The sequence below is a fragment of the Leptinotarsa decemlineata genome, unplaced genomic scaffold (genome assembly GCF_025532065.1).
Source record: "Leptinotarsa decemlineata unplaced genomic scaffold, Ldec_3_MD MMD2_P_RNA_scaffold_2, whole genome shotgun sequence".
Taxonomy (NCBI): domain Eukaryota; kingdom Metazoa; phylum Arthropoda; class Insecta; order Coleoptera; family Chrysomelidae; genus Leptinotarsa; species Leptinotarsa decemlineata.
Genome location: NW_027412529.1, coordinates 9539769 through 9554228, shown reverse-complemented (window position 1 = coordinate 9554228; position 14460 = coordinate 9539769). Strand labels below are relative to the sequence as shown.

Genomic DNA, 14460 nt, shown 5'->3' with positions numbered 1-14460 from the left:
CCTGGCAGCAGCATCAGGTCACGTTTATGATTAAAATGCATTGTCATCGCTTCTGGACCAGCATGCAAAATTTCAGGTCAATCGGATACCGGGAAGTGGATCAAATTAAACTTGCAAGATTTGTTAACATACATACAAGTCAAGTTAAATAAAAGATTTTAAAAAACGCTACACAAGCGTAATATATCTGAGTGGGAATATTGTGAAGTACACAAAATAGAAATTGATAAATGAATACATATTTTTTTGAGAAAACTGATAATTCACCTCTTATTTTGAACAGACAGCGTACAAATAATTTTTCATCGACTTTCTTTGGGTATTTTTCACCTTCCACAATGTAAAATATAAAAATCGTATTGGAGAACTTCATACAGCGAGATAATGATCATATTTTTTTCGCACCGTATACATACAACTACAAAGTTTTTTGAGATTTGTTATATAAAATCATACAACAACATTGAATGTTTAAAATAAACACTACATTTTTCACTTTTTCATAGAATCGATTATATACGCCTATGGAACAGCTACTTGAAAATGATTTTATTACTCCGTAGCTTAAGAAAATAGACTAAAGTTATTAGAATGTAATTAATCGATATTTATTTAATAAAATATACACCATATCGAAACAATATGTGTATAAACACACTTGAGGAAGCCTATTTCATAATGAAACATCTGTCGCGGTTTTTTAAGCTGTTCAGGTAAAAATTACCAGTGAAGAGTTGCTGAAATACAGCTAACGCCAAACGTGACGGCGAACGCAGGTATACACTCTCCCAACTAAATTACTACTGGATTACGATAAGCCCCTTGCCGGCCAGTGTCATACCTATAATTAGTTTCAATTAGGGTAGCAAATGGAACATGACTTTTTGTAATTTCTTTTCATATTTTATTCAGTATTATAGTACAGTATATAGTACAGTTAATTGAAATGTTATATAAGCCTATAGACTCTCCCCCCGCCGATGATCATTACGTCATCGTTAAATGCATCAAGAAATACAATATTCTTCACATCGTTCCAGAAGCGATTTGTAATAATGATACCGTTATCAGGAAAATAATATTAGGGGAAAGTACTTTATCGCCCTACATCTAATACCCTGTATTCAGTTTTGCCCAACTTTTTATCAGATAATTGCCGATCAGATTCAATTGCACCATAAATCATACAAATGATACGAGAAACATCAGAATCAATAAGGGCATGGTGCGTATATAGAGGGCAAAAGATAACCTAACGCGGCTGTCGGCTGTTGTTCAGCAAAATGTGATTAATGATTGAAGTTCGAGATCTTAAATGAAAGTTCTCGATGGAATCCTCCAGTCGAGTGAATGATATAACGCCACTCTGGCTGGAATTTTGGCTTCAAACGATTTAATAGTTGAGACGCGATTAACTGTTCATGTTCATATTATCGAAGCATGGGCGAGAATGAAAGGAAAATGGTCCAGTCATTAAAGGTGAAATACGACGATACTGTTTAATTTTGCTAAATAGCTCCCATGATGGAAGAAGCCACCCCTTCTGGAAAGTGAATTGAAATTGAAAATAAGTCCAAGAACTGACAAATTCGATAATTCTAAGAAAATTTAGTTCCGAAAAGTTTTTTCTGAAAGTCATCAACTTCTTAAATACTCTCGATTGTCGATTTTTCAAACAGTAAATCCACGTTCTCAGAAGGTTTATCGCGAATAACTCAAACAGTGAGTATGTTATCGAAAAAACCGTTTCTAGTATAAACGTAGCCTATAAAAAACAAATAGAATTGAGGATTTATGGTGTTTGTAGATCTCGAGGTAAACCCAACTCAAACATAGTAATAGCTTGTTGAAAATTGGTCTTTATGCGTGAAACGCCACGGTTTCAATGTGATGTAGTCAAAAAACAAAACATTTTCGGGGAAAACCCACAGACCTTTTTTTGAAGTGCGTGAAAAAACTTTTATTTTTATTACAAAAGTTCCTTGTATAAAAAAGAGTTAGAACGAAAATCACCTTCTAATTACCACCCTTATTGAAAATAATTGTCGGACTGTGCACCTACCGCACGTCGGAACCAATGGAGAGCGTTTTCATAGGGCGAAATATCAAATCCGCAACTGGAAACCTAACCTCTGTTACAAAAAAATGTGTGTCACATATACTGGTTTTTGAGTAGTACAAACGTTTCAAAGACGGGCGAGAAAACACCGAAGATGATCCACTTCGAAAACAAACTTTCGGAAGATGGGCATCTCATCCGTCAAGATCGTCACGTCGTTAGGGTATCCATGCAGTTATAATAGGGAGCCCAAGCGGGGATTTCGGGATTTACTGAAGTGCGACAGATTAGTATACAGGGAGATACCTTGTACCCGGTTAAGTACCTCTACCAAATATGAGCCCCATGTATAAGGCCGCCTGTGAGAAATAAAGGATCAGATTAGTAAAAAAATTGATCATCAGAAATTCTCGAGCGCGTCAGATTAAGGTAGGGTGAGTTAATTACCTGCTAAAGAGTGTAAATTCCAGTAATCTGACAATTTGAGAGTGACGTAAAGAAAGGGGAGGGCAGCAAAGTTGTAAAAAAATTACGTCGTTTCAACATTCTCGAGCGTGGCTAATTTTTTTTTAATTTGAAGGAAATCATTCAAGGATAACGGAAAATATTTAATCTGACGATTTCCGCAAGACGAAATAACAAAAATTCGTCGATAAAGTTTAATGCGTGCAGCTGTGTGATACCTATATTTCCCTTTCCTCTATTCTATTCCTCTATTCTCTATTCACTTTTTCTCTATCTATTACTGTCTCACTCCGTCCCCACTCTGAATTCTGTTGCCATGACACCATCACAGCTGATCACAGAGACTCGTTCATGATGAAGATGATGATTAATTGATCAATTATCAATATCATCATCAATAATAAACGTTACTACATGGTAGGAAATCATAATAAAGAAAAGAGAAATTAAACTTTCTATGTTTTTTACCACTTTTATTTGTAACTAACGTTAGTGCAGTGTCGTCCTATAAGGACATTTTCGAACTTATACAATATATAAGGACATTTTCAAACTTATACAATATATAAGTTTGAAAATATCCCTATACAGTTACAAATAAAAGTGGTAAAAACATAAAAAGTTTCATTTCTCTTTTCTTCATTAATTAATCAATTGATTATAAAAAATTAACTTTTTTGAACAATTTTTTTCAATTATTTTCTTATAAATACAAGTATTTTATTTAAAAAACATATACTTGTTTATTTGCATGCTATTTCCTGAGCTTTCCAATTAATTAGGTTCAATGAATTGAAATGAAATGAATCTATAGCCGCTTCCCACCGATGAAAAGGTATATATTATATAACATTTTTTTCTTCTTATCATCTAAGCTTTGCAACCTAATATGTCTCAATGACGCTCGAGTAAATCCCCATTTTGCATCGTGGGCTCCCCTGCTATTACAGAAACTCTACGAATCGACAAATAATAATCAGACAAATAACACATGGGCTGAAAAGTCCCGGGCCAAAGAAAGAAAACGATATAATCATTCCAGCGCCGCTCTAACATTTCAATACCAATTTTGTAAAACGATTCCTCTTTAGCCTTAAAATAGGGCCCAGTTTCAGCCACAACCTCCTAATTCGAACGAAATTTGTTACCGGTGAGCATATTTAGAGTCTGCGAAAAACCGCTAGTCGCTGGGAGCCAAATCTGGCGAATACGGTGGATGTTTGAGCAATTCAAAGTTCAATTCATATAGTTTCGCCATTGTTTTGATTGACTTGTGACACGGTGCGTTGCCTTGATGAAACATTTTTTTCATTGCCATATGCGGTCGTTTCTTTGCAATTTTGGCCTTCAAACCTTTCAAAAACGCTATATAATATTTGCTGTCGATGGATTTTCCCTTCTCAAGATAGTCGATGAATATTACATCTCACACATCCAAAAATACTGAGACAATAACCTTTGCAGCCGATTGTTGTTTTCGGTCGCTTTGGTCGAAATTTCAATAGCAATAGCTTTTCAATAGCGAAGAAGGTATGAATGTCCAACCAAAATCAAAGTAACCCTCGCTTAAATTCACGGAAAACCTGCTAAACCACAACCGCAAGGTTTGTAAGGGTGTCAGTAGGTCTACTGACGGGGCATTGTTGGCAGGCATGAGAGATGTGGGAATGAGAAATCAGCTATATGAAGGAGCCAATATCAAAGTTTTGGATTATTCCAGCGAATTCTATGTTTTTCGTTTCACGAGCTATTCTTTTAATGCTACCCAAACTTACACCCGCCGCTTTCGTACAACGCTCTTGAACTGTTTTCAGGTCCATGCTTATGCCATTATCATTTTTTGTTGAATGAAAAAAAGTACATTAGCAATCACGTCTCTCGCTTGACCACACAAAACTTTTCCTTTCAATTTCGATTCGAATGCCATTTTCTTAGAGCACAGACTTTTGTCGTGTACTATACTTCACCAGAGTGGACACTACAAGATTGTCGTTAAGACTGAGCTACGATCGTCTGCTACCGCGTGCATCTTAGGGGAGGTCCTAAGCCGAGACTTTGGAGTCGCTTCCTAAAATTGACAAGCTGTTTGTGATGGAATTAGCCGGTACTTGATCAAAATCTATAACGTTTTTCAAGTAACACAATCATGTCGCTGGAATTGCAAAGGCTGCTTCTCAAAAGCTTGGAACACTGTTAAGAACCAGGAACCTGTACACATCTCAGCAATTTATAAAGCTCAGATCAAACCTTCTTTGGATTATTGTTCTCATGTATGGAGCTCTGCATAGCATACCCTGAAGTTGCTGGATTCCATCCAAAAAAGAGCCATCCGCCTGATTGAGGACACCAACGTCATATGCAACCCCACCACGTGTTTTACTAAACAATAGCTTCCTCAAGACTTTTCACACGTGTTGCGGTTTTGTGAACTGTCTAGTGAAAATCTAATAATAAAATGTTACTTTAATACTTTTTTTCTGTTTGTTTAAGAAACATATTTCTCTAACGCGTTTTCATTGATATTCTTTGATTTTCTTACTTTACCAAAACTTCATATTTTTCATATCCTAATAAAAGAGTAAAGAGTTCTCTCAGACTAAGTTTTCGCAAGCTCTCGTAATTTTTTCATCAAATCAGATACCTACATTATCAAACTCGTACTCAACGTACCTCCCTACTAAAGTAATTCTTAGGTAAGGTGACATGACCTCTCGTACAACCCCAAACGCCAAATGAAAGCATACATATTTCATTTAGAGATAGTTCGCCTGAATACGTTATTTGGTGGCTAAAGACGTGGGGTGAAATGAAGTAAATTTCTCTTCGTTTTGTTGACTGGAATGAAATAAACAATTTAATTATCCCGAAACGTAGGTCACAAACAAATGGTTGTTATCATTTGAACTGATGTATTTAATGATTCATTACTCAAAACCAAAGTAGGTGTGGAAGACGAAGTTTATTTATACAGTGCGTCCATAAATTCGCATAAATTCATTAATATATTAAATATTGAACATTTCAAGCATACCTACTTACGTCAATTTTGATTCGAAAATGACATATTTAAAGCAGAATTTTATACTCCTCTCTTCATCCCCCTTGGTTGGACACCACCGTAGAGAATTTCTAAATAATACGAGATTGCATGTGAAATCATTTAATAGGATTTTCGATTTTCTATTCGACAATATGGAGTTATTTTTCATTTTGATGATACTTTTTCATAAAAAAATACGAACATTACATTACAATGTCACTTAATGAAAAAAGCTTAGGTTATTACTTAAATTTTATGCATATTAATATGATAATCTAAAGAAACTTCATTTATTATTAAAATCTTTTATTGATGATTTTGTGTATGTACATTTTTATAATACTTTCAACGGTATATGCCCAACGCACATTAAACACTGAGCGTCTATGCGACGAGAGAGGAGGAGCCTGCCTTCCGCTGATGTATGCGTGAGAGGAAGGGAAGCCAGCAGACAAACTGGCGCCGTTACGCATAAGGTAACGAATCGGTTTACCCTCTCATAAGAAGTTAGCACTTCAAAAACATGAAATATTTCAAATCAAATGTTGAAACGCGTGAAATTCATTTAAAATATTCTGCATACTTTTTGGAGCGATTTGACTAATTTCCTGCTTTATTCTGGAACACTTCGGAAGAAACTTTAGATACAGGGATGAATACCTAGAAAATGATCTTATTAGAGCTACTTTGCAAATTTTTTGATATCCATATAAGTTTTAAACATGATGATACTTTAAAATTGCACAATGACCGAGACAATGAGAGAATGCTACAACAAAGTTTCGGACAAAAAACTCCTGGTCGTAAACTGATGCTGAAAACAATTTCTGTATTTTCAGTGAATAAATCCGTTTCATTCATGAATTGAATGGCATAATTTCATTTCGTTATATCCAAATGAGGGTCTTCTAGACGAAAGACTCGCCTATAGTATTATACTAGTTATTATATTCGTTCAGACATCTCGTCAGACATTGAGAATAAGTACCCACTATATGTTGTATATAGTTATTTGTGTAATAACAGTATCAAGGCTTGGAGTAATTTCTGTTTATTTACACGCAAATGACTGTTTTCTGAATACATAAGAGGAACATTTGTTTGTTCGAGAGTTATACGAGAGAAATATATAGTTCCAAGATACTCGTAGTTCGTGTATTCATGATACATGAATCAAAAACTCGGCATTGAAAATAAAATAAGTCGTTCTCTTCTAAATTCATCTTTATATGAACCTAAATATAACATTCATAATAAATTTAATTTCATTGTGGATTTGACTGTCTTTTCATATCGATTATATCAGTGGTTGTTTTTGAAATATTCGCCAAAAAATAAAAAGGTCGAATTCCGTTGATCTACCGCCTGCATTTCGAATGATGTAATATCCACTTTATATTTTTAAATACGGATCTGTATTGAAATTCATAGCTGAATTTGTTGCTACAGTGGCTACAAAAATCAATGAATTACATTGCATTGATATTTCCTCGCATTTTTCCATAATAATCTGTAGAAAAAGGATAAAATTATGGTGTCATTACGTTTTTTGTCATGCATATGTGTAAATGTGGATAACTTCATATCGGTAAATGCATTTCATAATTTGAATGTCATAAAAATTTTGAAACGAAATTAATAATTTCATATATTTATCGAATCAAGTGAGTATTACAAATTGAAAATTAATATTATACAGGTAATAGTAACTGTAACATCACATAAATTATCATTAATTCAATACAAAGAGTACACTCTTCTTTTACCAAAAGAAATATTGATGATTATAAGTATCATTTTATTTCTACCCCATTAATTGAAATAAATAAACTTGAATTCAATTGCTTGATAATAAAAAACAATAAATAAGTTTCTTTCGTTTCCATCTACTGAATTCCAGAGAAAATTAACGGGTTTTCCCTACTTTCTAGCCATTTTCCATGGAGTAGTGAAATGTCTATCAGTGTTCTGATTTTTTAAAATGGAGATCGCCTGTAAGCTACTATCAATCAGCAACAAATTTTATTCTTATTTTTTTTCGAAATCAGTTGTTCCTCATTCAAGTTGTTTGATTCAATATGATTTTTGTTGTCTCAATAAATTTTGTTATTTTTACTCAACAAATCCTCTATGAAATATGACGAACCTAACATATTTCATATGGCATAAAGGTAATAAATGAATTGAATTGAATTGAATTCAATCAAGAATCCTGTTCCTTTGTTTGTCCTAGATTCTAACCTAAGTAACTAATTGCTTTATTTGTCAAAATCAGTTTTCATGTTACCTACCTATATTATCAAAATGTCTGAAAACAGCGATATAGAAGGAATACCATCGACTCCAATATTTTTAAAAGATTAGATTAATTACAGTTGTTATATTCAATATAAATATAATTAGAATTTTTATAGTTTTCATATATCCATGATACCATTAAGTTTGTGTTTTTAAAAAAAATATGAGTCAATTACTGTAAATGTGTTCAATACAACTATAATATTAATAGTTTTTCATTATTTATCGGGTTTAGAAAAAATAGCATATACAACTCTCATGTAATGGTTATTAATACACTCGCATATACCATACAAAACTCGCCTTCGGCTCGTTTCGTATCCCGGTTAATGCTCGTGTCTTAATAACCATCATTACATGATCGTTGCATAATATACTATTATTTAATTCACTATATTATCAGTTAACCAATTTTGAGGACGAGTATTATTGTAAAACTGACTAAAAGTGCTGAAAAATTCAACAAGAGTTTTGCCATTTTAACCTAAAAATGTCACTTCTTCAACTTTTTATTTGTTCCTAATACCATAATACACCATTATTGTCTAAAATGTAATACATATTGTCGACAAAGGGTATCATGTAATACATAAAATATATATAAAATGTTGCTTCTTTTTAAGACTATACAGTATTCACAAAAATGCAGTGAAGATTAAAAATAACAGATCGAAAAAAAAAACAATCAAAAATATCAAAGATAAGAAAAAATGCAGGGTTGGCAAAAACCAAGGTTTGAAAAAAACAGGTTTTTTTTGTTTAAACTAGGTTTATTTGGTTTAAACCAGGTTTATTTGATACAGAGTACTGTAAGTCTAAATACTTAAAAAATTATTTTATTAAATAATAATAATAAACAATGAAAAAATGATTAAGACAACTTTTATTTTTATTTACACACACAAAAAATTAATTTAACAAAAAAAAAAACATCTTCAAACGTAGTAATATTCAAAATAACAGAGTTCGAAAATACAAAAATATAATTTATTCATCTTCATTTGAAGCAGATGTATAAAAAACTTTTAATAAAAACACCAGTTTGGAGGCATTTGCTGTACTCAACCTGCTTCGAAGTTTCGACTGCACTAGCCCAAAGAAGAAAAAAATCTTTCAACGCTAGCTGAAATCGCTTTGGCTATGTGAAGTTGTTTAATAACATTAATGATGTTAGTATCAATATTTTTGTGGCTTTTCCACCACTCAATCGGTTTCACTTTTAATGTGACACTGTTTTCAAAAAAAGGTTTTTGAAAAGGTACACTTTTTGCCTGAAACTTTATAATTATTGGCAAAATGTCGATTTCAGGATACTTTTCTTTTGCGAAGTCCAGTGCTTTTGATGTCTCATCCTGTGTTAAATCTAAGTAAGGAAATTTTTCCCTTGGGTCAAGCATATATGATGAAAAATGTGCTTCTGTCATTGCCATTTCATACCAAGAGAAAAATTTAAATATCACTAATGTAAAATTACAGTTGTTTTAATTATTAGAATAATTTGAAATATATTAATTTAAATATTTAAATATCAAATTTTTATTTGTAGTTTATTAAGCTGTTGTTTTCATTATTAGAATAATATCAACAACATAGAGAGAAAACCCAATAAAAAAATAGGTTTTTTTCTTAAAAAAAAACAGTTTAAACCATGGTTCAAGCATCTTGGTTTAAACCTGCCAACCCTAAAAAAATGTACAAATATGTTAAGTATCAATAAAACAACAAAATTGTAAAAGTACTTGACAAGGTTCTTCAACAAGGTTCTTTAAGTATTGATTTTCTAAATTCTTTCATTAATTGATGTTATATGTTTTGGTAGATGATTATATTATATTTGTCTACTTCTATATATAGGAAAAACTGTCCTGCTAAAAGGCAAAAACGGAACTAAATATTGGAAAAATATAATCAAGAACAATATTTTTCATTCAAAAATAAATAAAATGCTTTCTTTACTACTCATCACTTTTCAAGCAAAGCCGATGCTGACGTTTGAGTGGGCATATAATCGAAAAAGAAAATAACGATAACCTGAAAAACTGTTCGAATCACAAATCATCCTTGATTATATACCGCGAGCAGTGATCAAGTCTCAATAGGGAGCCTCCGAGAAATTAATAATTTCCCGCTAATGGCCTAATAGTACGTCAGTAATTGACGTTCGGTAATTAATCGAACAAAATAACGATTACTGCAATCAATCGAGAAATCAAGACAAGTGCTCATCAACAAATAACCATAATAACAACAAAATAGCTCTCGCTTTTGCAAAACGCCCAGAGCACATGAAACAATCAGACCAAAAAAACTTCCGCAAAAAGTAGTTGCAAAAAGTGCAGTAAAAACAAATGACCTAGATAGGGTTTCGACATACACTCATATAGTGTGGCAATCAATCTATGATGGAATAAAATCCGTGTATCCATACATACCTTCGGACAGGCAGATTTTCATTTTAGAAAATCTTTTTTCACATAAAATTATTCCACCCCCTTTCCACCTCCTTCCCTACAGATCAGCCCTTATGCTTTGTTGAAAAGGTTATTAAATTTCCAATATACAAGCATCTTTTTATTTCTCTGATGCTCATTATAGGATTTTCTTAATACATACGACCTTTCAACTTAATTCCTAAGTTTCGAGAGATTTTCAACATTCACACTGGCTTCATGTAAAATTGTACTTGACAAAAATAGCTATTTATGATGAGTGTTTAAAGTAAGGTTTTATTTTGTGAGAGAAAAAGTTTGCGAAACGAGCGTAGCGAGCTGAACAATTTCATGAAAAAATAAAACTTACTTTTAACACAAATATCATACAAAGTTTTTTGTACAATTGTCCTGTTTTTATAATAAAATAAATAAATTTGATATTCATACAAAAACACATTTTGAGATCTCTTGTCAGTTAACTATTTTCATTTATCGCATTTGCTGTGAAGTGGCCGTGTCAGGGGAGGCTGAATCACCTGGTTACCAACAAACAGTATTGTTTACAGCGCCTGCGTTTTATTTAACGTCTCATTGGAAGTTCTTGCTGGTGTTCAATGTCTTGCATAATGAAGAACAATAGTGAGGAATTGTATGTTTCGGACGATATTGAAAAGGCTGCAAATTGACTTATTACTAAAAAAAAATCGGCTCAGCAGTACGACATCCCATATTCTGATTTTCTTAGCTGATGTAGACTTAAAAACGTCGAAGGTAATTTCGCCGAAACCGTTTTCTTAACCTATCCAGAAGAGAAATCAAAAATAAATATGGAACTCGTCAACTTTGTGGAGCAAGTTTTCAATGATAAAGTCGAGTGCGCTTGTTAAAACTGGTGTTGATACAAGCAGATATTTCAAAGTTATAGCATTCTTGAAGCGAAAAAATGAAAGTTATAGGCCCAAAGAATCAAAAACTCTTACGTTTGAATAAGTCCAGGCGCCAAATGAAAAATATATGATAAAAGTTGCTACTATTTTCGGAATATATTGGGCCTGCCGGCGTGAAGAGCTGTGCCATTTATTAATAGAAGTCATTAAATTAATGGATAAATCATTGATTGTTCAAATTCCAAATACAAAAACGAAAAAAGGTCGTTCTTTTTGCATTGTTGATAAAAACATTGATTATTTTAATGAACCCAACGTGTTCATACCAAACCAGTTGGTATGAACACGTTTGGGGAATTCCCTCTGCCATTACTGAGTTTCTGAACCTCCCCGAACCAAAGGAATATACAGGTCACTGTTTCAAAAGGTCTTCTGCTTTTTTGCTAGCAGAATCGGGAGCAGATATAACAGATATTAAGAAGCACGGAGGATGGAAGTCTACAACAGTAGCTGAGGGTTACATCGATCAATCTATTTCTGATAAAAATGCTGTTGCTGAAAGAATAATCCCAACAGCTCCAGCATTACTGCATTTTCATATTAATTTTCATAAATAATAATAACAATAATGCAATTAATGTTTATAATACATTTGTAACATAATTTAATTGTATGTATATCTATTGTTTGTAACAAAACTTTCTTGAGAATTGAATAATTATGTTTTGTTTATTGCTATTTGGTCGAAAAAAATACTTTTAACACGCTACTTTGTAAAATCATTTTTTAATACCTTGACAACCGTTGAAAAAGGCACTTTTAATAAGAGTTATTCAAAAAATTTGTTCTTTCTACTTTTTGACAATAAATCAGCCTTGTATAAAATTAATTTCTCGGTATGTGCTCAAATTGGCCAATACTTCATGAAAATCCTTAATAATAAATATAATTATGTTTCACCAGTGACATTTTTACTAAACAGTTCACAAAACACTCATACGTGAAGAAGCTATTGAAACACGTACTGCGGTTTTGTAAACTGTTTAGTGATAATTTCACAATGAAGTGTTACTCAAATAGTTCATTTCGGTCGTTTCTGAAGATGTTTTTGAACATTTCTGGAGTTATCGCTGGCATATCTGTTGTTCTTTATGTAAGTCTTATTTGTTTGCAAATCTTCCAACAGGGTGAGGTTAGATGATCTAGCCGGCCATTCCAATGCACTTCTTCGACCTATTCGTCAATTCGAGAGTACTAAATTGAAATATTATTTTAAATGTAGTGTTGCTACATCCTTTTGACACCATTGAGAGGGCTGAGTCATTTGGAATACTGTATTAGAAAAACAGAGTGAACTTGTTAATATGAGAATAAGCTCTGTAACGGAGTCTGTTAAACTTTACAAAATAGTTGTCCAATTATCCGATTTGTCAGAATTCTGGCCAAGACATTCATTTCTTCTGGTGTTTTGAGTGCAGAACTTTCGCATCCATGTACAAGAAATTTAGATTCATCAGAAGGCCATCATCATTTCCTTACAAAATTCAATTAAAATGATCATCTTAAAATAACTTTCGTCGACTGATTTTTTTATGTAGGTATGTAGTTTGGTAGCTCCAAACAGCTATGACTAACATTGTTAGTCAAATTGCAAATTGTCCGTTTAAATTGCAAAAGTAATGAAATTTTAATTTTCCAACAAGCATTTAGTATCTATGTCAACGAAATAATGTCCACATACAAACAGGAAAATTTTTCCATTTTGCTAACTCTTCCTCGTGAATAAGGAGACAATTCAGGATACTTTTCATGAAATAAGTGAAATTCTAGTTTATAGTCATTTTATCCAATCATCATCAGGATGGTTATACTGAGATTTTTGGTTGAATAACATATTTCAAAAATTACTAAAATTTCAAACTTTCACCATTAGCTAGCATTGATGAATGTTATTTTATTGAGACCACCACATACATGTTTTACACATTAGAGTCGACAGAAAAAATAATAATAAAAATTGGCCTAGGAGGGCATTCCATATTGAAAAGTGATTTTCAATAAAGGAGTGGGTAAATTTTCTTCAAAGTTTCTACACCAATAGTAATTAGGAGTTCTAATGAAAATTCCAATGAATTCAAAATATTTCAAATGCTCTCTTTCGAATATAACTCAACGTAGATTCAAAAAACCTCTTGAACAATGTGTAAGTTGACCTTTTACGGTTAAACATTTTTGCAGGGGTTAACCTGTAGAAACAGTTGAAAAAGCGATTGAAACATTTCATGTAACAATTTTTTCAAAGTATACGTCTATTATGGAGAAATGGATTTTTTCCATCATAGATTTCATACATCGCGTACAGTGTGTAAGTATATGAATAATCGTGAACCATAAAATACGCAAATGTCACTCACATTTTTTTCATATGTCTTCGCCTGGCTATCAAAGTGTACGATTCTCGCTGACCCGATGTGAAGTACTTCATCTTGAGACCCATCGAACAAAACTACCACACTAATATCACAAGCTATTGCACTCGAACCTAAAATATTGCACTATATATAAAAACTAAGTAATGCGTAAACAGTCACTTAGCGACGAGGAACAGGTTCAACAGGACACTTGTGCCGAAAAGTTATTCCTTTGAAAGAAAGGGGTCGCGAATTTTCTCACCGCCAAAAACAGTTCCAGTCGGTTCCCATCGTATAACCTGTTGGATTACATATTTTCGCTAGTCTAACGGTCTGTCAAATGTAGCACGTGCTGTCGAGGCCCGAAGACTAGCCGCTACACAACCTCTCCTACTGCCGGTGAGAACAACACTGAATCTGTGAAACTAAAACGGACGAGAATCGAGATGTGCGTACTTGCGTAGAGGTAGAGCAGCGAACGTTTCGGCATGAATGCAAAGGGGACTAGATTTGTCCCCTCCACCGAATTTTCGGACGCATTTCTGTTTTAGTACTCTGGAATTCTGAAGGGCCGTAGGCACGTGGATCATGGATAGCGTTGTTGGTTCCTTGGCCAACGGAAGATTTTAATTTTAGTTCGTTCGCATTTGTGATGCGAGGCATATAAGTTGTCCCTAACTTTACTGCCAAAAACAGCACTTTCCATCGTTGAGTCCTACATTCCGAATGGGAATACTCAAAGTAATCTAACTATTTTTTCAGAAGTGTCAAACTGTACTCAGTGGAAAATGTGGGAAAATTACGGAGGAAACTTATTTTATTGAATAGAAGTGGCCGATACTTGATGAAAATCCATATTAGCACTCAT

General features: G+C 33.1%; 1 protein-coding gene across 6 annotated transcripts in view; it reads right to left on the bottom strand.

Annotated features, from left to right (window-relative positions):
• Positions 1–14460, bottom strand: part of LOC111505570 (Rap GTPase activating protein 1) — a 923489-nt gene that overhangs the window by 444103 nt on the left and 464926 nt on the right. The window contains exon 1 of one of the 6 annotated variants that reach the window (XM_074183132.1): positions 13596–14005. The exons of the other annotated variants lie outside the window; for them this stretch is intronic. Within the exon in view, the coding sequence (XP_074039233.1) occupies positions 13596–13678 (83 nt within the window). The 5' untranslated portion in view covers positions 13679–14005. Of the gene's footprint in view, positions 1–13595; positions 14006–14460 lie in introns of those variants that run through there. 6 annotated transcript variants of the gene reach the window in all.